At 34.9% G+C, this 26,377-nt stretch overlaps 1 protein-coding gene across 5 annotated transcripts in view; it reads left to right on the top strand.

Annotated features, from left to right (window-relative positions):
* The window catches only part of LOC143375970 (ras-specific guanine nucleotide-releasing factor 2), a 178,777-nt gene that overhangs the window by 22,991 nt on the left and 129,409 nt on the right, over positions 1–26,377 (top strand). For 4 of the 5 annotated variants that reach the window (XM_076825699.1, XM_076825700.1, XM_076825697.1 and 1 more), the window contains exons 3-5: positions 6,918–7,048; positions 8,330–8,446; positions 14,700–14,729. In XM_076825699.1, the coding sequence (XP_076681814.1) occupies positions 6,918–7,048; positions 8,330–8,446; positions 14,700–14,729 (278 nt within the window). The remainder of the gene's footprint in view (positions 1–6,917; positions 7,049–8,329; positions 8,447–14,699; positions 14,730–26,377) is intronic. The other variant, XM_076825701.1, reaches the window with a different exon arrangement.

Here is a 26,377-nt window from a genome sequence, read left to right as displayed (position 1 = left end):
CGCTCGAGTTAACTCGGTAGACCAACAACAACATAAAACAACATTTTTTGTGGTTATTTTTCAAGATTTGTTAATGTTCTTTTGTATTTTAAGAAAATAGAGAATAAAAATATTCGTGGAAAAACGACCGCTTTTATTTTTTTAATTGGTGCTTTAAGAGGTTAACATACAATTTTTTTATATATATTTTTATTACAGGGCCAATTTGCAAATTCGTAGTAATATGCGAGGTTTGAATTATTTAGATTTGTATACATATTCTTGCTATTTCTGGTCACAATACGTACATGTGAGGCAGCAAATACGACCATCGATAAACGGGGTCTACACGCAGGGACTCTACTGCGGGCGTCTCGAGCACGATAGGTTTTCCAATACCTACATGAATACATGAATATTCGCTGCTTGGCATTGATAATGGCACCATTCAAAAAATACCAGTTTAACCCTTATACGGAATTTGTAAAGTTGCACGGATAAGTAAATTTGGGTCGAATTGACCCAATATCATGTATTTACAAGCAACGAACATACAATAATAAAATTCAGTTCAGTATTACGGTTTAATATTTCAAGAACTTATTAAATGTACACAATAAAAAAAAAATAAAAAAAAGATGTTAGGTATTTATTATTGACGGTTATTAGTTATTTGAAAATATGAAGGAGTTTCAGTTCAAATAATATATTAGTAAAAAAGAATAACGATTTGTGACTCCATTTTGGGTGAAAATGACCCAATTCCCGTACAAGGATTAAGCAAATTATATGATCAGTATTCAGTCAAATGCAAATTTTCAACTGCTTTTACTGTTAAATTGAAATTCATTGAGTTACGCCACTGTCAATCCCTAGCAGCGATATGGAAACTCTTTGAGCGCTGTCTTAATTTATAGCCATTGGTATATTGGATGCAAAATCTGTCTGATCTCAGGCAATCTGTTTTCCCTTGCTGCCTCCTCTTCTTCATATGTTCCTTCTTTGTTTCCCTTATCTAGGTCGCACCGCTTGAGATGTGGACCATTTTAAAAATTGTTACCAATAAAAGTTGCTCCAATTAATGAAAACGTCGTAAAGGTGTACAAATTTATTGGCAATTGCATTTTAAATTCTTCAGTCGTATCATCATTTGTATCGACAGATATGATGAATGATTTTTTTTTATTTTCGAAGCGAAAAACTCCCATATATTGAAGTTCAAAAAAATGGTCACGTTAAAGAAAAAGTTATCCGAATGTCTGTAAAAATATTCCTGATAACTTCTTGTAACGCAGGTATATCGAAACATCCTGCAGTTTAGAGATCTTTTCCTTCTTCAATTATAAACACTATTTATTCTATGATTCAGCGGCTTAATAAAGAAAACTAATATTCTTAAGAATTAAAGGTAAAAAATATTATAAATATCTTTGCATGTAAAATTACTTTTTCAGAAAAATTTGCCGATTTTTTACGAACCTTCATTTACTTGCATTAGCAAATAAAAAAATAATAAATAAATATAATAATAAATATAGAAAAATAATAATATCTCAAGGTATTATTAAATAATGAGATATTTAATAATACCTTAAGATATTATTATTTTTCTATATTTAATATCATATTTATTTATTATTTATTATTAATTACCTTAAGATATTATTATTTTTCGTGACGATACAATGATATTATTATCTTTTATTATTTTCCTATAACAGAATCTGATTCTGTTACGAAATATCATATAATATTTTTACTTGACTTTACGATTATTATATCTTGATTTTCCATTTATGAAATATAAATAAATTTTTACCTACATTAATAAACAGATCTTACAACATATTTTAATAATGATTTTTGAATTGCTCAATATTCACAGTACTCACACACAGTTTCAAAAACGCGAATAAAGATTACATAAGTAGCTAGTTAGATGTTAAAAAAATATTTGCAGTTATCTCATTCAAAACAGTCGTTGCATGGGAGGGCTTCGTTCCACGATTTTTTTATTTGCTTTTACGTAGAGAACTGTGGGATACCCTGCACAGCAGTACGACGCAACCGTGCTCGGCTTGATCTCTTATTAAATCCTGAAAATCTAGTCAAAATATTATTTTGCGACGTCGAAACTCCGACGGTACATCGTATCTCTACTTTCACTACTTGGAAAATGTTTTAAAATTCAAACTAACGTTTTTAGTTCACCCTCCTGCTATGCTATATCCAATTAACGAACGACAAGTTTAAGCATACTTGAACGATTATAGCAGATTATTAAAAGAATTCTTAGAACCTTTGCTTGCAAATAAATAAATTTAATTGAACTATTTCACACGTTACTAATTAAATAACACGTCACTAATACAAATAGAAATAGTTGTGGCCGTTTTTTTTTTTAAATAATGTCCAGTGCAATCTACTTACAATAAATACACATATTTTTAGAAATACACAATCAAAATAATGTACAATCTTTAAATCGTCTCTATAACATAGAAAAACGTCATTCGACTTGACTCACACTCTGTTCGACAAAATGAGGTTTTTATTTCACCCCCAGTTAACTAAAGATCAAGATACTGACACAGATTTAAATAATTTCAGGGAATAATTTTCAGTTCGTGTGAAATGGTATGACCTGTATAATATTTGGATATTTCTACTACGATAATTTGATATTTAATTGAATTAAGTCAATTGTGATTTATGTAACGTACAGTGAGCAATGTAATCTGCATAAATTAGTTGAATACGTTTTATGCTTTCCGTTAATTATTGTAAATAAGTTACCGTGTCATCGTCACGAATAATACCACATTGTTGATTTTATAATTTGGTCATTGATGCGTAAAATTCCAACTAGCTCCTGCAAATTTATGTGATATCCAACATCATTGGCGAGTAATGCAACATTAATACTCTGAATAACATTACTCGTGTTTAACAAGTAATGTATTCCAACCGTTTTTACTTCTTTCGTTTGATGGAATCTGAGGCACAAACTTAACTTGAATTGATTAATTGAACAAAAAGCAAATTAAAATTTCTCCTCGTCTTTTAAAAAATATATTCTTAGTTTCCAGGGGAAGTAATTATCTCCTTGTTTGAAAACTGTTCATAAATTATGTTATTTCTTTGCAACGAACTCAAATATGGATTAAAAATAAATTTCGAAAAACTATTAAGCTTCAACTGTGAATATTTTGCATTTTTGTGTTACGTTCGAAAAATATATAGATATTCATAAATATAGGGACACCTGCTCTTCGCGGAATAATAATTGTGAAAAACGTTGCATCGAAAAACTGTAAAAAATTTTTATTTTAATTAATGTTCCAAATTAAAAGCAGTGAGAAATAGTCAATCTCCACCCAGTATCACATTCTGTGGAAATGCAGCAGGTATCCTAATACTTATGAACGACTTAAGTCCTGACTTTCATAAATCTCGGCTGTGGTAAAGTGCAACGTCGCAAATGTAAATGTTGAAACGGGTCTAACGCATAGGATTCGTGGCGCTGTAATCCCAGGAATTTTATCGAGACGTTTGTAATCCAAATGTTCGACGCTAATGCATGCGGACTTGTCAGAATTTTGTGTACCGCGTGTTAATTTAATGCAAGAATATTCATACCGCACGCGAACTACAGACCCATTTCGAATTTCATGACAAAATGAACCCACGTGTACAGTTCCACTTTGAAATACTGCAGTATTGACCGATACTGCCAACTCTTGAACGTGGTTTGTTTCGAATAAATGCTGATACGAGGAAATAAGTGGATACCAAATCTATTTCTCGATAAAACGATTCGGGAGGTTAAAATCTCTCGAGCAAAATATTTCGTAACGAAATACTTCTAAAATATTCATCTAACGGATACTTGAAAGATAGAAAATGGGGTCAGGAATTCATTATTAATTACTTATTCGAGCCGTACAAAAAAGTATAACGTGCTTAGTATGTCATAATATTATCACGGAAAACTATCTTTCGAGTTTCATGTTTTCTGATTTGAGAATATGTTTGCATGGCGAAGGAGATAAATGCAAGATTAAAAAAGTAAAATATTATGAAAAATGGAACAGATTAATTTGTGTCTTATCATATTTGTGATAGTTAACAGGTGAAATCAAAACAGTGTATGCCACCTCCCAACATACACACTTTCTATTTGTACTTGTATTTTGTATTTTTGTTTTTCCTGTGTGTTTTTAACACAGGATGGCGTTTCAAGAATTTTGCTTATACTGACCAAGTAACGATAGTCATTTCCTTTTTCCCGCCTCTTTCCTTCGGGTCCCAACAGCAGTGGCGCACCAGGAGACAGGTGGTCACCCATCTTTCCCCAGTACGCCGCCCCGTGATGCTTAACTTCGGTGATCTTACGAGAACCGGTGTTTTTTTTTTTTTTAAAGATCTGTTTATTATTTGAACTTATACACTCTTTAGATATAGGTCTGGTGATAATAACAAATATAAAAAGAATCATACAATCTTGTAAAATAAAAAAGAAACTAATTGTTCTAAAATTGTGGAAACTCCAAGATTACGAGAAACGGTGTCTCCATCACGGCCATGGCCGCTGGTTACACACTTTCTATATTATTACTAAACAGATATTGCCTACACTATAAAGGTGAATTCCCACGGCCCGTGGCTCGGCGAGACTGTTTGGCGAGCGAAAATAGTTAAAAAAAATACCTGACGAAAAAACTTTTTTCAAAATTTTGTTAAGTCAAGCTTGCAGCGCTTATTGCACTATTAACATTCTGTTGCAAACATTTTCTTCTGTCTCTTGTACATTAGGAGTTATACGCGAAAAAGTGGGAGTGCCTATTTGACTTTGAAGTTAATTTTCACACCCTTAAAGGGCAATTGGACACGAATGAAACATATCGCTGTTATTGCCTTGAGTCACTGTATAAACCCACAACCTTGCGTCCCAATTGGTGAATAAAGTTTCGCGGTGTTCCCTTGTGAGCCACGCGCCGTGGGAATTCACCTTAAGGAGGAACACCACTGTGACGGCCGGAAAAGTAAGCCATTTTTAAGATTTTTTTTCAGCAATAATTTACAATTTTTATAGAAAATTTTTACTACCTACCTTTAGTACAATGTCTTAAGAGACTATAAAAAAAAACATGAGTAGAAAAACATGAACAAATTTTAATGTATTAATTAATATTCTAGACCCCTCGCGCGCGCTGGTAGGATGTGCACCTATGGAACAGCAGGTTCGAAATCAAATTTCATTTGTTTTTTTTTAGAAACTATATGAGTGTAGTTTCCGTTGCAGGTACGGGATTTTTGATCGAAAACAATTTTTTTGAAATACGCTCGAAATATTGTCCATCTTATTCACGGATTTTCGAAACTTTTTCTCCTAAAGCGCACCATTTTTATAAAAATAATTTTTTTAAAAAATCGGTAACTGCAACGGAAACTATACTCGTATAGTTTATAAAAAAAAATTGATTTCAGACCTGCTGTTACATAGTTACACATCCTACCAGCGCGCAGCGTGGGTCTAGAAAATTAATTAATACATTGAGTACATGTTTATCCATTCATTTTTTTTTCTATGGCCTCTTAAGACATTGTACTGAAGGTAGGTAATACAAATTTTAAATGAAAACTGTAAATCATTCCTGAAAAAAATTCTTAAACATGGTTTACTTATCCGACCGTCTACGCGTCACAGTGGTATTCCCCCTTAAGATGTCTTAGATGCTTTATAATCAGATGAGTGCATCAACACGTTTTTTCTGAAGTTACTTCTAATCATCTACATTCTACACCATCTATAAATGTTAGAGTTTGCAGGTCGGAAAGGAAGATAATGCGCGGTTAGTTTTAAATGATGTAATTAACGGTTTGAAAGTACAATTTGGGAACGTTAAGACGTACAACCCGCGCGCGTCGCTAGGTAGGGACGAGTAGAGAGAGGGGATCCAGAGGTCGCCGTCTGGAGGGAGTCCCAGGGCATCAAGGCAGCGTTTTCACGACTGCCCGGTGCGTCCGCAATGAATGTTGCTCTATCTCCAACAATAAAGATTCGATCCAAGGAAATTTCTACTGTTAATCAACGCGCAATTTTCTGTAATTAATCATTGTGAATCGGGGTGAAGTTTCAATACATCCTCAAAATTTAGGTCAAAGACAGGAAGTATCTAGAAATTCAGAAAGTAGAAATGCAGTCACAGAAGGTAGTATGCATTAGTAAACCTCCAAAGCTCCATATGCTATTCTGTTAAAGGTGTACGTGGAAGTTACGTTACTTTTGGGACTACTTAAAAAAAAAACAATAAATTGTTTTTTTCTTCAAAAACAATAAATTGTTTTTTTCTTCAAAAACAATAAATTGTTTTTTTCTTCAAAAAAATAATTTTTTTTTTCAAAACAATAAATTGTTTTTACTCTTCAAAACATTAAATTCTTTTTTTCTTCAAAACAATAAATTGTTTTTTTCTTCAAAAACAATAAATTGTTTTTTTCTTCAAAAAAATAATTTTTTTTTTCAAAACAATAAATTGTTTTTACTCTTCAAAACATTAAATTCTCTTTTTCTTCAAAACAATAAATTCTTTTTATTCTTCAAAACAATAAATTGTTTTTTTCTTCAAAGCAATAATTTTTTTTTTTATTGAAAACAATAAATTGTTTTTTACTGCAAAACAATTGCAATTCTCATTACTTCATCAAAGATAATGATATTTTCTGCATCGAATACTTTACAATGATTCAAATATATAGTAAGCGCTTCGAATAAATACCAATTCGAATTATTTACGTTTAACCATACGGGCATCACAGTGCATTCTGTATATGTATGTACAGTACGCTGTGGCAAGCAAACGTTACGAATCCATTGTGGTTTCACTGATGACAGCCGCCTATTTCATGTGCATTGTTCACGTTCTATGTTGCAGTGAGAGTAAACGACTCACAGCTAATCATGCTTTCGGAGAAAGCTCATATCGATTACTCGTTGACTGGATATTTGCACAAGCGGACCGCCGACTCGACAAAGTGGCAATTACGATGGTTCATTTTATATCAGGTAAGTGGACCACCACTAGATCTCTTTTAATTTCACTTAAATTGCGCGTGTCCTCGCGGCTTTTAACCAGATTGGAGAATTAATCGGGTCGCGCCCAGTGATTCAACAGATTTTTAATTAGCGATTTTACACGATGAAAGAACGCGGCTTCTGTGCAGCTATTTGATACTGTCACAAGGCTCGCGTTAATATTTAATGTAGAAAATTCAATGTCATTTAATCCTCCATCACGATCGATGAAGCCTTTTGTCGTTTTTATTCCTATGCGGGTCAGTTGGGAGCTCTGCCACGTTTGCAGGTGTACTTTTCAGATTAAGTGTAATATAAAATGTCTAATAAACGTTGGTTCTCAAACTATTTGTCACCACGATACAACTACTTCTATTTAGTATGGACCATTAATTGGCAACAAATGGCGGAAGAGGCCTTTATGAATATCAAAGCCATATTGATTATAAAGCAGGGAATCCATCGGGAAGCTAAATTAAGTTACGTGATGCTATGCTATGCCATGCTGCGTTTTAAAAAAATTAGCTGCAATACATTTTTATGGAACCTTTTCCACCAAAAAGCTACGTTAAAACATAGCATCGCATAGCTTAGCTTAGCTTCCCGGTGGATTCCTGGCTTAACAGACATTCGAACTCTCCTGGTTCATTTCTAATATCAAAGACGTTTTGTACCCGCTGTTGCAATTGCAATTTCTTATTTCAATTTTGGAATACTGAGTACAGGCCAGGTTATAAAGAGTGACTGTATCTCATAATCAAATAATTTTAAGACGTATAATTATTATTAGACTACTCCTTTAGTTTCGAACTGCAGAGTAATTGTATCTTAAAATCAAATAATTTTAGGACAAATAAATTGGTCAAATAGTTTTTTTCCAATCACCTACACCAGTTGAAAAAATGTTGTTTTGATATAATCGCGTTTAAAGTTTCAAAACAAATAAAAAAAATATATTAATTCTCTTTTGTATAATATAAGAGTAGCTTAATAAATACCAAAAAGATTTATTAGATTATATATTGTATCTACGGAAAAAAAAATCTTTAAAAATAGCTTAATTTTTCAAACCGTCACAGTGGACTAACCCCTTAAGGTACCCTCTCCATATTCCCAAAGCTACATTATTTTTCGAATTGTAGAGTTCGCTATCTTCCCTTACGCGTAATAAATTAATTTTTACATTCTGTACGTAACAAAAAACAACTGGAAAAATGGAATCTATTTCCATTTGCTACGAATGGCTGAGCATGGCGGCCATGTCTGTTGCAGAACTTGCTGTTCTATTACGAAAACGAAAACTGTCCGAGGCCCAGCGGCGTTGTTTTGCTGGAGGGTTGCTATTGCGATCGCTTCATCTCCACCAAAGGCAAAGAGCCTGACAAACAGGTAAGTGTACACGGCTTTTAGTTTCTGTGTAGTGTTGGACTTGTCCGCGTGATATCCTGTTCAGCGGCCGCTCTGCAAATACTCCGCGGGCTTGTGGAAAACGGGGGCTGAACTTTTCAAAGGGCGAATTACACCGCTGTGGGTAATTAATTACGTTAATCCTGGACGAACGAGAGGAAGGAATCTTTACATGTTAATTAAATTTCTCGGATGCGTTGGTTGTCTGAAGGACATTTGGGATTATGAGGAATTCAGTAACGAAACCAAATTTTGGTTAAATAAAAATTCAGTGTATTAATTACAGATGCCGATACTAGTGAAAAGAATTTTTAAATAATCGTTTAATTTCGTTTGATGTTTAAAGAGGAAAGCATTTCAGTGAATACAGTCAGTAATATCAGAGAATATATTGGTTGTGAAGTTGATAGTATTAATAGTGCGAGTGATTTCGTTGATTGTTTTTAAGGGTAAGTAAAATTGTATAAAACTTTGCAAGGAAAATTACTTCTGATGCAGAATGCGAATGTGTTAATCTTAAACAGGTGAATAAGAGGATTTCTGAAATGGGGTGGGTCGAATTTTGAAAATAAAATGGAAACTAGTTTTTTTAAATATTATGGTTATAAGGCTGGAAAAATAAGAATATAAGTAATGTTACACTACAACTACTTTCTTCGAACAATATTACAAACGTTAATTTTTATATTCGTGGAAGTACTGTGAATAATCTTAACCTTCTCTGTTTGGCATTTGCATTATTGTTTTAGTTAAGACTTTGTGGCAGATCAGTTTCAAATAATGATACTTTCGTGACACTTCATTATTGAAATTATGAAGATTATTGGAAAATTATTAACTGGTGTTCTTTAGTAAAAATATTTGAAAGTTAGTTTAGTAACTAGTTAAAAGTTTCAGTTGTTTATTACTGCACTTGTACGTTCATTATAGAACTTTGAAAGTTAATGTTCCATGTATAAAAGTTGTCCTTTGTGACGCAATGTCCTATTGCAAAACTCCTAATTACGAAGTACAAAATATTTCACTATTATAATAGTTTGAAACTGAGAAATGAACCAGTAATCAGTAATGGAATTTTTAATTATCTAGCAGTTAATTATGTTATTTTTTCGGAAGAGTTCCAATGTCAGGAACTTATTATTTATTTTACATCAAATTTTGTATTCTCTGGCTACTTCGAAGAATATATAAAATATATAGGGATTTTAAAGTGTTGGTGGGCCCTTGCAGGGGTGCACAGGGAGCCGTTTTAGCGCCACATTGTGGTCGTTTTTATAGAAATGTCTTCAATTTTCATTATAATTCTGTAGGTTCGTTTCGAGTACACGCATACCATCGAGGTCAAGTGTCCCGCGAAACGCACCACGTGCAAGTCGAGTATTCTTTTACAAAACCTCGCGGACCCGACCCCTGGAGCGTAGAATTCGCGTTCGTGGTCCTTTGTTTTCATGTTAACTCGGTCGCTCTTGGCGTGTGCGGATACGAGCAGTCAGAAATCATCATGATATACAGGGTGTGTAAAAAGTAGTAGTCGCAATTTTTCCTTTTATACGTCTATGAAGTATAAATGCATACATAGTAGAATACAATATAAAAGATGGTGCGAGGAAATGACCATTTTTGGCACCACTTGCAAACGAAAAATTCATACAGGTCAGTTTAGAGTTATTACGTAAGTACTTCTTAAGGGGTTATACCTAGCCAGGCTGTCGAAAGGAGGCGAATATTTGTGAATTTTTTTTGAAGAAGCGGAAGCGTATATTTTTACAAAACTTTTTGCGTTTAAAAGAGCAACATTTAAAGAACATTTGGTAATTTTTTCGTAGAAAAATATTTACGTTTATAATAAAATAACAAGCGACATCCAAGAAGCATTTTTAAAAATTTGGTTTTGCGGTGAGCACTGCCATTCGGAACCAGATTATCTAAAATCAAAATACAAAAAAAGGTTTCTTAGTATATTAATGTATCCACAGGTTGACGGAGAGAATTTTCCGAAATATTAATTTAAAACAAAATGACGGCTATTTAAAATTGGAATCCTGATCTTTTCGTGCAAAAATTACGCGAAAAAATCAGGGTTTCAACTTTAAATAGCCGCCATTTTGTTTTAAATTAATATTTCGGAAAATTCTCTCCGCCAACCTGAGGATGCATTAATATACTAACGAAATGTTTTTTGTTTTGTGATTTTAGATAATCTGGTTCCGAATGGCAGTGCTCACCGCAAAACCAAATTTTTAAAAATGCTTCTTGGATGTCGCATGTTATTTTATTATAAACGTAAATATTTTTCTACGAAAAAATTACCAAATGTTCTTTAAATGTTACTCTTTTAAGCGCAATAAGTTTTGTAAAAATATAAGCTTCCGCTTCTTCAAAAAAAATTCACAAATATTCACCTTATTTCGGTGGTCTGACTAGGTATAACCCCTTAAGGAATCAAGAAAGTGTAATCATTTATTCAAAAAGTGATGGGAAAATGATAAAAAACGAGTGGAGAAATGAAAATGTGACAATGTTCGAACTCATTTCGGCATTACGTAAATTACGTTAAATCCTCGTCTTCTTCATATACCGGTCCAGCTTCAAAAGAATTAGAAAGAAACCCTGGGGGTAAATCATCCGAAGATTGGTATCGAGCAATACCCGAAGTGTGTGCCATAAGAACACGGCTACACGAGAGCAGCAACTTAAATTATAACAATTCAAACTTATAATAACTATATAATACTACCCATTGTAGATTAAAGAAATTTTAATATTGGTATTATTACTATTATTTTCGGCACTGAAGTAATTTAAAATATTATGCATAATTTCATCTTGACGGTCGAAATTCAAAGTCAATTTTTTTTGTATTTTTATGCCAAAGAAAGTAATGAAGAACCAGGTCTGGCAAATGTTTTACAACAAAGTCGTTAAGGATGAAAATGATATACATACATACATAGGTATGTACTTACATTCTCCAAATTGAGAATCATAGTTACACGAGAATTTACACCAACTTCCGAGAACAGAATGTGATGGAAAGCTATTTAGGGATCTACCAGACTTTCCACCTGTTGGGATCTACCAGAAAGCTAAACTTAACGCCAACACGCCAGTACATAGTCGTAATAGTATACTATTATGCTAGAAACTTGCTTTAACATAGTTCGAAGATTATCTTGTTGCCACATTATTTCAGCACAGCATAGTGATATTATCACATCGTTCTTCCCTAACATTGTCTATTAACTCTGGCACATTGCTCTTCTGTGCCATACTACACGTTGGACAAATCTAATTGATGCAAGTATGAAATTATTTGAATGTAAAATTTTATTTGGAATATTTCATCACAAGTCTGAAAAGTGAAAAATAATTTTCTTCAAAGTTGCTGTGCGTGGGAATTTACTATCATTTATTTTTAATATACTTTCTGGACTTTAATTATTAGTAGAGAATTAAATTGTACTATGCATTCAATTGTGGCGGGGTTGGTATATTTATGCAAGGCACTATGTATCCGAAAAATGTCTCTCCTCGTTCCTGAAACACCCTGTAGGAAGCGGTCAGATAAAGTCAGAAAGGGTATGAATTCAAATTGGCCTCGACGTTAAGGAATTAAATCCGTCATTTCAAATGCGATTGGTCTGTGTGCGGAACTGAGCCAGCGAAAAAGCCTCGAATACGAGCGAACAAACGCATTTATTTGCTCCGTCTCCCTTTGCCGCGGTATTACCTGCCACTAGACAACTGCAAATAGAACAAGTATCGGTGCGTTTGCCCAAACAAATAGTGGTCTCGAGTAGAATATTTGCATGCGATGGCGAGCGTTTTACAACGAGCATTCCGGCGCAGCTTGTTATTCACGAAGTTACGCGCGCGTCACAAAGAAGCGGTTCAAATGGAAAATCCATTGGAATTTGATCGACGGGGTTCGTTTTACTCATTCATTTTGTACCGCTCCAATTTTATTGCATTCGTGGCTGACATACCACGGACCGCGCAAAGAGATGCAGCAATTGTTGCCTTTATTGTGTACTAGCTAAAGTTCCTGGCGTTAGCCGGGTTGTACCTATTTATTTTTTCGGAAGAAGGGAGAGAGTTTTTAAAAAGATTTCTTAGGGACCACCTAGGGGCTAAGAGTAACTTACCTACCAAATTTCAGGGTCAGAGAATTAGTGGTTTCAGAGATATGGCGATGAGTCAGTGACTGAGTGAGTCAGTGGTATTTGGATTTTATATATATATATAACTGTTAAACGGCGAAGACGAGTTAATTCATCATTTGATAATGCTTCTTCACTGGGCAAGACGAGTTAACTCGTCAGTTGAAAAGGCTTCTTCACTGGGCAAGATGACTTAACTCGTCACTTGAAAATGCTTCTGCACTGGGCAAGACGAGTTAAGTCGTCATTTGAAAATGCTTCTCCACTGGGCAAGACGAGTTAACTCGTCATTTGAAAGTGTTTCATCACTGGGCAAGACGAGTTAACTCGTCATTTGAAAATGCTTCTTCACTGGGAAAGATGACTTAAATCGTCATTTGAAAATGCTTCTCCACTGGGCAAGACGAGTTAACTCGTCATTTGAAAGTGTTTCATCACTGGGCAAGACGACTTAACTCGTCATTTGAAAATGCTTCTCCACTGGGCAAGACGAGTTAACTCGTTATTTGAAAATGTTTCCGCACTGGGAAAGACGAGTTATGTCGTCATTTGAAAATGTTTCTTCACTGGGCAAGACGAGTTAACTCGTCAGTTGAAAAGACTTCTTCACTGGGCAAGACGAGTTAACTCGTCAGTTGAAAAGACTTCTTCACTGGGCAAGATGAGTTAACTCGTCATTTGAAAGGGCTTCTTCACTGGGCAAGAAAAGATAAGTCCTCATTTGATAATGCTTCTTCACTGGAAAAGACGAGTTAACACGTCAGTTGAAAAGGCTTCTTCACTGGGCAAGACGACTTAACACGTCATTTGAAAATGCTTCTTCACTGGGCAAGACGACTTATCTCGTCATTTGAAAATGCTTCCGCACTGGGCAAGACGAGTTAACTCGTCAGTTGAAAAGGCTTCTTCACTGGGCAAGATGACTTAACTCGTCACTTGAAAGTGTTTCATCACTGGATAAGACGAGTTATGTCGTCATTTGAAAATGTTTCTTCACTGAGAAAGACGACTAAAATCGTCATTTGAAAATGCTTCTTTTCTGGGTAAGACAAGTTAACACGTCATTTGAAAATGCTTCTTCACTGGGCAAGACGAGTCGTAATTTGAAAATGCTTCATCACTGGGCAAGACGAGTTAACTCGTCACTAATATTAAAAAATTGCGTCAATGGCAAAATAATGTAAATATCATTTGTTTCTTATTACCATTATAAAGGCAGTACTTATACCTTCTGATGTTTCTTCGCTTCTTTTTTGTTTTCTTTCCTTTCACATTTTTAACACATATGGTTAGTAAATTAAAATAAAAATTTATCTGTTTAATGATAATATTTCTTCAGTAAATTGTTCATTTATTTATCGGTGAATCCTCCTATCTTTAGTTTTATTATTCTAATTGTATCTATCAAAAATAACATTAAGACATATTCATATCTGCTATGGGCAAGACGAGTTAATTCGCTTTATGTCATTTGTCAATCTCCAGCTAGGGAGCGCTTTCGATGCGACAAATATGCCGGTTAACAGGTTAATATTGTATGATTGTTTTTGTGGATGACAACAAACTTGAAGAATTAGGAATTGAATGTGATGCTTTGCCCCTGATGGCATGACGTAGATCGAGCAACTTCCGGATGAACACAAAATGGGCATAGTAGCAAACTTCGATATCCTGTATTTTTTTTTAACAAACTCGAAATCAGCAAAATGACGATTTACACTTCCCCCAATTTTATGTGGAGTATAGCATATTTGAATTTTAGTGGAATCCCTGATATGAAGTCGAAAAAGTGATCGACTTGAAATGACCCATTTGAAATGAATATTTTTTCTCATGTTTAAGAAATAATTCATAGAGGTGTGAAAAATTCTTAACTGAAAACTGTAAGAAGGTGTATTCCTTGAAGTCTAATGACTTTTCACAAACTATATAATGACTCTGTCTGCCACGTCGTACTATCTGATGTACAAAGTAATTTCCATTCTGTTGCAAAAGTATTTTTACGGTAACTATGTACTTTTCGATTCCCTTCACTGTGCAACTGCTTTAAATTTAATATTATGGTTGTTTTTCAGTGTCCAGACTTTTTCCTTGTGCAGGACAGTGTGAGTGAGTTATAGATCTAATTTACAACTGTAGTAGTAGTACTCTGGTAGTGAAAAGAATGATCTTTTTTTTTTATTACATAGATGTGGGGATCGACCCGAATATACCGCGATTTCTATACTCTATTGAAAAATGGAGTTACTACCTTTTGAAAGTGTTTTTATTCCGCGCTAATAAATATGCGCAATGCTGGATTGCTGAAACGTTTAGTACGAAGTTGCGAAAGATGTTCTGATTCCATTAAAGGACAGAGACAAATGGTGTTGGAGAGTTATGACAATGTGTATTTACTTCAAACTAATTTTTTGAAAGAAGAAAATAGAGGGAAATGTCTGTTAATGCCGGTGGATTTATATTTACCCAGGGTAGATGCACCAGTTACGGAACCATGGTATTAAAATTCTGAATAACAGAAATACATCTATAAATAAACGTAACCAAATTTTCATAATTAAATTTAATTCTTCACGAATAAGATTTAATACAGAAACTGACATAGTTAATATATCGTAACATTGTACGTATTTATAAAAAAAAAAATGCGCAAGACGCTTACGGTGATATGATAGAATATTTATTTCATATAAATCAATTAATTATAAACAGTGTCTTCAGCGGCTTGTATTGTATTCGTTGAAACTAAATATACAGGCTAAGAATCCAACACGTATCTTTTGATGAAATCGACCCGTGAGATACAAACACTATAAATTTCCTATATTTTCTAACAGATGTAGATAATTTTTTTAATTAAAAATTTCCTTTATAATAAAGAATTGTGTAACAACAGATATTAATTTAGTTGCAGTATTTTTTAATTAATATCTGATTGCGCAAACTGGCTTACAGCTTCCGTAATTAAGACACATACCTACCCCAGCTGTGCCTCGAAGGAGTTCGTCTATTTACACAATTTAAAGGGATGTTTTAATGTGTAAAAGTCAACGATACTTAATCATACGCACTGGAGCTGAAATCATTAATCATTAAAACAGACAAAAATTGAAATCGGATGAGAAAAAATATTGCGTTTATTTCGTAAAATAAGCGTACCTACACTAAAATGTGCCATTAAATGCCAAAACACTTTTTTCCATCATAAATCTCTTATCATTTACGAGAATATGATTGCAACATTAAACGGTTCTAATGTAAAATATACATTAATATGTTTCATTAAATTCTGTCATATTAAATTTGCACAGCATTGACACTACAATAACACGTTGTTAAATTAAATTTCAAGTGACGTTTATCACCGAAGCCAAACGTAATAAGCGAGACGTAGAAAATTGCTTGTTACGTTTCACTTAATTATAGTTTCGGCCAGGCTAAATAATTAATAAAATTGCCAATCCCGAGGAAAATCAGCGTGTATCGTCTCCGATAATACCGTTTAAATTGCAAACTAATTACAGGTAAAGCGTTAATGCGTAAGCTGTACTATCGATTTTTTCAAAGGTCGTCCCCAGAAGCCATCTCTTTTTTTACTGTTTTTTTTTCGAGATCACTCTTTGTCGATCTTTTTCATCTTGAAAAGACGACCGTGTGTCGTTAACGTTGCAAATAGAGTCACGCTCCGCAGGCTGCCACGAGGAAATTCGGTGCTCCATTTTTTCGGTGTACCTACGTTTTAAAATCCTTGCTGTATTCTTTGGCCATCTCTGTCGGCGTGGAGTTTCATTAGAAATGCAAATATTTCGCGCGCAATTTGTCAGGCGCACATATTAATGTGTCCGGGGTCGTGCGTCACAAAATTGAATTAACCATGGCGACGGTTATTCTTAATTAAATTAAATACCTTGTAGCGCAAATGTTTACTTGTATCATTGGAGCAGGGATGCAATGATATTTTATTAAAATTTAATAATAATGTTGGATCAGGATGTTGCTTGTTCGTTTACATGCCCAATCAGATTATCGTAAACTTGCAATATTTCCCAAAACAAATTCGGGAATCAGTTTCGGTAAATATTAAATATTAAAAACTTGATTATCATTTTTAAAGGTGCTGTTCATTTGCTCTGAACTTAAGTAGATTTGCTTGCAATATGCACACTTGTTTGCTACTAATAATTTAATTACTTTCCGGAAAAAAATTTATCATAATTAGATCGTGCAAATAGTATTTTATAATGCTTTAGAATTATTTTCATAGGTCACTTTGTTTATAAGAGTGTTATGTATAATTTATTCGTGAGATATAGTACAATTTTTGAGTGATATAAAAATTATGCAATGTAGGATGTAGGTAGCAATATTATCAGTGTTTATTGGTACCAAAAAACTTTACTTATTTCTGCAGAGCATATTACATAATTGCGTTACTTAATCCCTCCAAGAATTGATTCTCCTATGCACCATGAAATTCGATTGCAACGATAAATATTCTTGAATTTATGAAAGAATTGCATCTCTAATTTCGAAATGTCAGACAAAGAGGTTTCCTTGTAGGTAAGTTATAATTTAATACCTGCCTGGTGGTTCATTGCCATGATTCAGTGTATCACTTCTTGGATTTGCCTTCTCAGAATCCAATGCCAATTTAACTTGAATGCATCTGCAGTGACAGTCGGAGGACCTTCTCCTTCATTTGCGGTACACCATTGACATCACTTGTCTAAGACCAGAATATTAACACGATAACTTGCCTCGTTGCATTATAATTACTCCATTAAACTACGTGGAACGCTGCCACTGTAGATTAGTTTCCGATTGCAACCAAGTCGCCTTCGAGTTTCAAGCGATTTCGAGGACGGAATAGGGATAATAATAGCTCGCTCCCTTGTTCTTCTAAACGTGTTGGTAGGACTTTGAAATTGCTGGTAATTTTCTTAAAAAATCGTCGAATATTTATATAAAAAAAATCATCCCATCTCCAGTAGTCTTTAAGTACACCAAGGTTTCCAATTTGAATGGTATTTTCAGGTTGTAAATTGGAAATATCGTAGGTTAAAAATATGTGCCTTCGGTTTCGAAGCGTCAGGAGCTTCGTAGGGGAGACTGGGTACAGTTGTGACACGGGTAGGTTGTCACGACCGCTATATCAAAGCAACTATAAACAGTAGGAGTGTACTAATAATCCATGGCGATGCGTAAACATATCGCCCCCTACTCCCCCATCACACAAGTCGTTGTGGAGTCGCATGGAGACACAATGTGTCAGTGTTACCAACCCTACGGATTTTTCCGTAGATCTACGAGTTTTTTACTTTATCTACGGAGTTTTTACTTTATCTACGGATTTTTTACTTTATCTACGGATTTTTTACTTTATCTACGGATTTTTTACTTTATCTACGGATCTACGATTGTAAACTGAAATCTACGGATTGTTCACCTTAAATTATTTAATACTATTAATATGTATAATTTTAAAACTAAGGTAATTCGAAATTGATAAAACAAAAGATTCTGATTTTCATTAAAGAAATCATTTACTGTTTAATTTGACTCATTGAATTCCACTTCACTACAAGAGCTTTTCATCACACTTAATCGCTGGAATTCAAGCTATTATTTTCTAGTTCTACTACCCCGCTTTTTGAACGAGTACAATATGAATTAGTAAAGTTGAACTTTTTTAATTCCTTTTCGCGAATTTACGTCGGGACGAAAGTCTTTGGCGAAAACGACTTTCGGGGAAACATTATTTTTGGGAAAAGCTCTTGTACTAAAGTGGAATTAGTAAAAGTGGATTTCACAACTTTGTGAACTTTTTTCGTAATTTGTGAATTTTTGTTGTGACAATTATTTTTTTGAGGATGTTAGGGGAGGGTCAAAATATAAAATTTCTGGAAAGGATTTCCGGAAGGACGGTTTTCATGAGCAAGGGAATTAGCTTCTTTCATGCATGTAATAATTTACACTTATAAAGAAAATTTTTGGAGAATCAGAATCAGAAGAAAAACCATATCGTAACTGACAGATCCACGAGACGATATTACGATATCCCTGTTATGCGAGGACCGATTTTATTGAAATTGGTCTTACTCGAAAGCTTATATGCGGTTTACATAAGAAAGATGCCTTTAAATTTAGAAAATATTGCAGGCGTGATGAGATATTAAGGAAATAAGTTTCAGGTTAGGTTGGAATGGCTCCGCGACGAGTAAAGGTACACGGTAGCGACAGTCGACATACAGGGTGTCCCACTAAGGAGTGGACAGCGCGATATCTCTTAAAGAATTGTCGATAAAAATATAAAAAAAATAGGGAATTGCATGGTTCGAGGGGGCCCATTTATTAGCGCGAACGAATTTTGTTTTCGATTATTATTTTAAAAGATACGATGGTCAGGTTCGGTTTTTCAAATGGAACTATTTTTTTTGAAGACCTGAGTTGATAGTGCGTTCCAAGACAAATTCAATAAGCTTTAATGTATACACTTTATTTCCACTGGTTTTTAAGATATCGCGCTTGCAAATTTACTGATTTTCACTGCAAGAAACCCCTCTGGAATGGCAAAAACCGGGGGCGGTCTTACTGGCGCCACGGGTGGCACTGCCTGTTGAAATGGATACTTACCTGCCAAAGGTCTACGCCAGAAATGGCAGGCCCAAAGGCTGGACAATTCTTTTCCGTCAGAAATGCTACTTAGGTAGGTACATCTGCGGTATCGAGAAGCGCATCGTTACTTTTATTTCGCACTTGCTTCTACGCTCGGATGGCCGGTTCTTTTGGGAGGGATGCAAGTTGGATTGGTTCTGATACAATCTGCTCCCTATGGTTGAAATTTAGTCTAGCAACTTTCACTCCTCCTATAGCTTCTCGATACCGCAGATGTACCTACCTAAGTAGCATTTCTGACGGAAAAGAATTGTCCAGCTTTTGGGCCTGCGAACCCTGTCGTAGACCTTTGGCAGGTAGGTATCAGTTTCAACAGGCAATGCCACCCGTAGCGCCAGTAAGACCGACCCCGGTCCTTCCTATTCCAGAGGGTTTTCTTCCAGTGAAAATCAGTAATTTTGCAAGCGCAATATCTTAAAAACCAGTGGAAATAAAGTGTATACATTAAAGCTTATTGAATTTGTCTTGGAACGCACTATCAACTCAGGTCTTCAAAAAAAATAGTTCCATTTGAAAAACCGAACTTGACCATCGTATCTTTTAAAATAATAATCGGAAACAAAATTCGTTCGCGCTAATAAATGGGCCCCCTCGAACCATGCAATTCCCTATTTTTTTATATTTTTATCGACAATACTTTAAGAGATATCGCGCTGTCCACTCCTTAGTGGGACACCCTGTATACAGGGTGTCTTTCCTGTACTTGGCGTCGAGACGCTACCGCGTCTCTAGATATATGGTCTAAGATGCCACCACGGTGGCCTCCATGCATACCAACACCCAGCAACCAAAAAAGCAACCTCACACTTCCCTGCAGACATAACCTATAAAAGAATCAAAATAAGAAAATGAAACAAGCATACCCGGCCTCCCCTACATTACACAGCAACATACACTGCTACAGATATATTCATCTGATTGCACTTCATTAATGGAAATATTTAAAAAAAAAAAAATCGTGGAAGCTATAAGCTGCACGACTATTTGAACAGTATCTATATCTGCCCCTGACGCAATATTCGTCTGAACCAATTTTTACGGAAGTCAATATTTACAGAGTTACCGAAACGCTTCCAATTTCGCGGAACACTCTGTGCAGGTACATATTGCACATTTAACGAAACGTCGGTGTATTCCGAGCGAGGGGAATGCATATTACTTTGAGTACAATTTTTGGAATTGCTTTTAACTTTCATAACCTAATGAATACTCGTTACACGAATTTTTAGGCATATATACTTTTTACGATTTTCGAAGTAGCAACGATTTTTTTAAATATTGCATTAGAATCATGCGCTGAAGCAATAAAATTGAATGGGTTTGTGCAATTTTATACGTGGTAGAGGAAATACTAGAAATACTAAAGGAAATGGAGGGTTTCCTTCAGCGTTCTCTTCCGTGATCGTCGAGCATAGGTATTGTAAGAAAAATGATGAGTTTCCGTCACGCACGGTGGAATTTTATTCCATACAGGTAATGCGAGAATACGAGTCTACCAAGGAAACGTTACGAATATTACGTTAGAGTATTTATGGGCCATCTATTGTATTCAGTAAACACGCCCCTAATAGGTTCCTACTTTTCTGAGATTTTTAATGTTATTCGAGCGGTGAAGAGACGAGGGCTGCTCGTCGCAGTAACGAATTAAAAAATAATAATAATGCAAATAGGACTCAAAAGACATTTGAGTAAATTAACATCGACTCTGATGACCACCTAATTTTTTAAGGACAAATAGAAGTGTCTGTATTATTTGTTTTCCGTGTAAACATTACAATTTTGTAATGTTTAGTAAAACAGAAGTACATTTTAAATGATTTCACTTACAAGGGGAGGACACCATGTGGTAGACACGTATTTTGATGAGCCTTGGCACGATGGATCTATGTCGAAAATAAGTAAATAGGTATCCGAGCGTTTCTGCCAATGAAAACTGTTATAATATCGATTTCGGTTCTCCAAACGGTTACGAAGAACCTCTATTCTTAATAACTGTTATGAAGAACCGAATTTCCAACTATTATCTGTTTCGGTTACGGTTCTGATTTCCTTCTCTATATCGGTTTCATAACCGTTATTTTTTCGGTTCAATATCGGTTCCGAAACGGTTCTAGCATCAATTCTCGTATCGACTTTTTTTCTAATTGATATCATTAATAATTTCAATGTTTCGACTTGTCTTATATTTTTGAGACATTATATTTTCTCCTTTCCCTGCATCTGTAACGCTACTTAAATTAATTTCTGTACAAACTCTGTTAATTTTTTAATTTTATGTTATTTCAAACAAGAGTGTCTGCTTGAAATTTAAAGGATTTAAAAACACCTTAGGTATCATTATCTATGAAAGAAATATGGGGAAAAAATTAAGTACGAAAATATTACTATAAATGCAACAAAACATAACAAATACAGTAGTTCCAGAATTATGTTATTTTATGTAATTAATTGTCTTTCATTATGTTAGAGTTCGCTTATATTAAACTTTATTTATATCATTTAGAGTTCATTTAATGTGCCCAGCAGCAAATGATAATTTTTCTGATGTTAGATATCTAACAATATATGTTCGTTTTAATGAGCTGCTCGTTAACGCGAATCTTTCCAAAATCGGCTTTTACTAATAATAGTCTCTTTACTGAAAAGACTCTAGCTAAGGTTTAATTACTTCTCAAGTTCAGCGAAATGGAACTCACCTTTTCAGCCACGTACTTTTCTGCTGATCTTTCGTTTCCATAGAGCACACTATCTTCGAGGGGTTGAAACTTTAAATGAAAATCACTTGGCTTTACTAGGTATCTGAATACGTAATCCACCCTTCGGATTTTCCAATATTCGATTCATCCTCCCAACCTGGCTACCGCCTCTTTCTAAAAAGGAGCACCTTTTGTTACGATCAGCAATTTAAGTGCAGTGTACTAACAGGGGAAAGTCGGCAACTCGAAAATTCAAAAAAATTCGACACTTTGGAGGAAATGTAGCTTAAGTGGTGCTAGAACGTAACTATTATTTGATTCGGCAATAAAACGGTCCTAAGTTCAATATGAAAACTTGCAATTTCTTTGAGGGAGTGCTTCAACCCTTAGAACCATTTTATTCATTAGCACCACGTTTTTGCAAAGTTTCAGATTTTTCTGAATTTTCAAGTTGCCGAAATCCCCCTGTAAGATTATATAACCCTAGAATAGCCTGAATCCTATCGCAGACTTTAACCCTCGTGTTGTGAATACAGGTTCCATTTTGTCCCAACTCATACAGGGTGGACAGCTCAACTGGCACACTTGAATAATTTCCAAATTATGCGTTGATTGAAAGACTGTTATGCAGGGTGTTCGGTAACGGGTGTTAGAAATTTTAAGGGGTGCTTCTACATGAAAAATTGATGAAAAATTTATACGTCGAAAAGAAGTTTCAACAAAAGTTGCATCTTTCTTTATGTCTACAAAACTGCGTAAAAATAGTTATCGAAAAACCCATCATTTTCTAGTTACCCCCTTTTCTAGTATTGTGGATATAAAAAAAGGATACAACTTTTGTTTAAACTTATTTTCTATATCTCTAACCTTTCTCAAGATATTCGACAAAAAAGAAAATTCTGCATATTTCTGAGGGGGTGATTTCACCCCCTAAAACCGCACTATTGCGCCAACAAAAAATGGGTTTATGTTACCGATGAACTACTATACTTGCACACAAAGTTGCATAATTTTCTGATTTTTCGGGTTGCCTAAATTCCCTTGTAAGTTCCATACTACATACAGGGTCATCCGTTCAAATTGCAACCTACGCGCGCGCGAACAGACGAAATGGCAACACCGCCTCACGGATACATTCCACTACAGCCATTCTACGGCCCGGCGTTCGGGGGACTGCCAGCGACCGCTGGACAGCAGTGATGACCCGCGCTTCGAAAATCATAGGATGGTCTCTTTCAAATTAACTTCGCAAAGAGCTGCGCGAAATATCCCGGCCCAGGTAAGCGAGCCGCGCGCTCCGCTTTTATCATCGGTTTACCACTCGCAACCCAGATCACTGTAATGCGGTAAATACAGTATCAAATAAACGGTTTGCAAAAGTTTTTCACAACAATTATGATTAAAAAATTGATAAAAGAAAAATTAAGTGAACGTAAAATATTTTAAATTATCCATCATTAAGAGGGAATATTTTTTTCTCATTTTTCGGCGCAAATTGCATTCCAATATCTTTTATAGTTCGAAAGTCATACGAAAGAGGCCGCAAATTCTTCAACCCGGGCCGAGAAATTTCGAATAACTTTTTGCGACGTTAATTTGAAAGGGACCATTCTAAAATTTTCTAAGCTCGGGCATCACTGCTGTCCAGCGGTCGCTGGCAGCTCTCCAAAAGCCGGGCCGGTGAGTGGTTGTAGTGGAATGCGTCCGTCAGGCGGTGTTGCCATTTTCGTCTGTTCGCGCGCGCGTGGGTTGCAGCTTTAACGGATGACCCTGTACTGCTGTGAAGAAAGCAGACATCAACGACTCGCCCTTACTTTGATCTCGATGTGCCCGAATTCCGTTCGGGCGATAGTCCTCTGAAAAGGTTCCCTGTCGAAGAAAGACATCACAGCCTCGGGTGAGAAATCGATTACAGCCATCAGCCTCGGCGCGTTTTCGAAACAATGACCACGGTGAGCGTCGTCGTTCTTCTTATGTCGAAGTACTCATCCCGTTTTACCTCAGTATTGTCTAGAGGCCAGCATTGTCCTCGTTGTACTTAGTCTGCCAGAGAGACTAGAACGAACTCCTCGGCCCCGTCTTCACCCTTCTGCCCCGAACAGAATGTCAATGGCGGGGTCGAGTTGGAGGTGTATTTAGAGGCCTGAAATCTGAATGAATTCGATGCATGGCACCCTATTTCAACGAATCCCAGCTAGGGTTTATACAAAAACCGACTTTTGAAAAAACCGGTTTCCGAATTTCACTATTCCCCCAAAACCGGTTAAACCGGTTTTCAAGTATTCACAAAAAATATATTTAAAATAGAAAATAAATATTTTTACTTATTTTAAAAATGATCATTTTTTAATATTTATGGAATTACAAAATATAATAAAATAAAATATATTCTATCTATACGAAACTAAATAAATAAAAAAATAAAAATAATTAAAATCCATACAATTTTTTAATTCATTTAATATTTATGGATTTTCAAAAATGTAACACCCTGAAATACACTGTATACAAAATTAAATGGAAAAAGCTAAAATAACTAAAATGAGGACAAAATACAAATTATAAATCTTTATTTCATTTAGAATTTTTCTTCCGGAAATATGAACTCATGGAGATTATTTTTACAGTAAACTGTTACCTACTACAATATGCTTGTGTCGAGGCGATTTCAAATCAACATGTTAACGTTCTTAATTAAATAATTAATTCATTTTTACATATGAATTCTAGTATATAAAACCGTTTTTTTTTTAAATTTAAAAACCGGTTTAGGAATATTACAAATTAAAAAAAAGCAGATTTTTAAACCCAGTTAAATACCGATAAAATTATTAGTGATACCAGAAGATATTTTAAATAAAAATTGAGGTACATAGGGAGGAGATTTTGCAGCGGACACAACTTCTATATAGTTAAATAAAGAAGATTCGGAGGTTTGCAAGGAGGATGGTCAAAAATGGCCACTTTGGCACTACTTGGAAACCAAAAATTATTCACGGAGAACATAAGAGTACGTCCTGAAGAATCCAGGAAGCATAATCATTTATCTGAAATATGATTGGAAAGTTATAAGAAATGAGTGCAAATGTGACAGTGATCGAACTCATCTCGGCGTTACGTTACCTCCTCATCTCCTTCATATACTGATCCATCTTCAAAATAATTAGAGAAAATCAGCGGGCAAATCAGTGGAAGATTAGTGTCGGGCCGAAAAGTAGAATTGGATAGATGTGTTTCAAACTTATAATAACTAATACTATCCATTGTGAAAAACTAAAGAAATTACTATTTGTATTGGTGTTATTATTAGTATTATTACGTTGTGTAGGTACTAGGTAAAAGATAAAAATAAAATCTTTCATAATCTCAATATACAATGCAATAATTGTTAATTTGTAAAGTCGCTCATGACCTTAGTTGTTAACGCGACTTTAAACCTTAAATAAAAAGAAGAGTAAAATTGAATGGGAAACACGAATTGGTCACACATGTGGATGTAAGGTAAGCGAATGCCTAATATGTAGTTGGTTGTTACTCTCATGTAGCAACGTCCTTTTGGTACTTGTTTTTGTTGGATACTAATCACTGACTGATTTACCAGCAGATTTTCTCTCTAATTATTTTGACAGCGGATAAGTATCTGAAGAAGGTGATGATGAAACGTAGATTCTAGGTGAATTCGATCACTCTCACATTCTCACGTTTGCACTCGTTCGTTAAAATTTTCCCAACACATTTTAAATAAATTATATAATAGTAATATATAATTGTATAATAGTAATAATCCAGTGAAATTAGGATCTGTCTTCGGAATAAATCACAGCAAGTTACGTTTTGGTTACGTTTTAAACAATATGTCAAAAGTTCCCCATCGTCCGCTAAAAATTTTACCGAGGGTTGAAGGTAAAACTAAGTCGTTTTTCGCGAATATCTCGTTATCTAGCAGTTTTAAGACAAAAATAGTTATTATGGAATGTATAGCTTAGGAAATTCTTTACGAAAAAGGTCCTATGAGTTTTTTTCGTAGGAGTACCCATTTTCGTGTATATCGGGTTAACAAGTTTCAACCCCCATACATTTGACAAGGGATGAACCCGAACCAGGAAATTCAAAAAATTATGAAACTTTGTGAATATGTGGGGGATGTCCTCCTGAGTACAATGCAATTTCGTTTGCTGGCCAAATACACTCCAAGAGGGTGCAATTGACCCCTGAAAAATTTCTGTTTTGTATTATTACTCGCGAACGGTAGGATATAGAAAAAAAGTGTTCAGGAAAAAGTTTCTTCTTCTAATTAGGACTATCATTTGGAAAATTATAGTTCTTACAGTTTTTACGGTTCGCGAGTTATAACACAAAATCGAAAAATGGATTTTCAGGGG

The sequence above is a fragment of the Andrena cerasifolii genome, chromosome 13 (assembly GCF_050908995.1).
Source record: "Andrena cerasifolii isolate SP2316 chromosome 13, iyAndCera1_principal, whole genome shotgun sequence".
Taxonomy (NCBI): Eukaryota; Metazoa; Arthropoda; class Insecta; order Hymenoptera; family Andrenidae; genus Andrena; species Andrena cerasifolii.
This window is presented reverse-complemented; position numbering and strand designations above follow the sequence as displayed.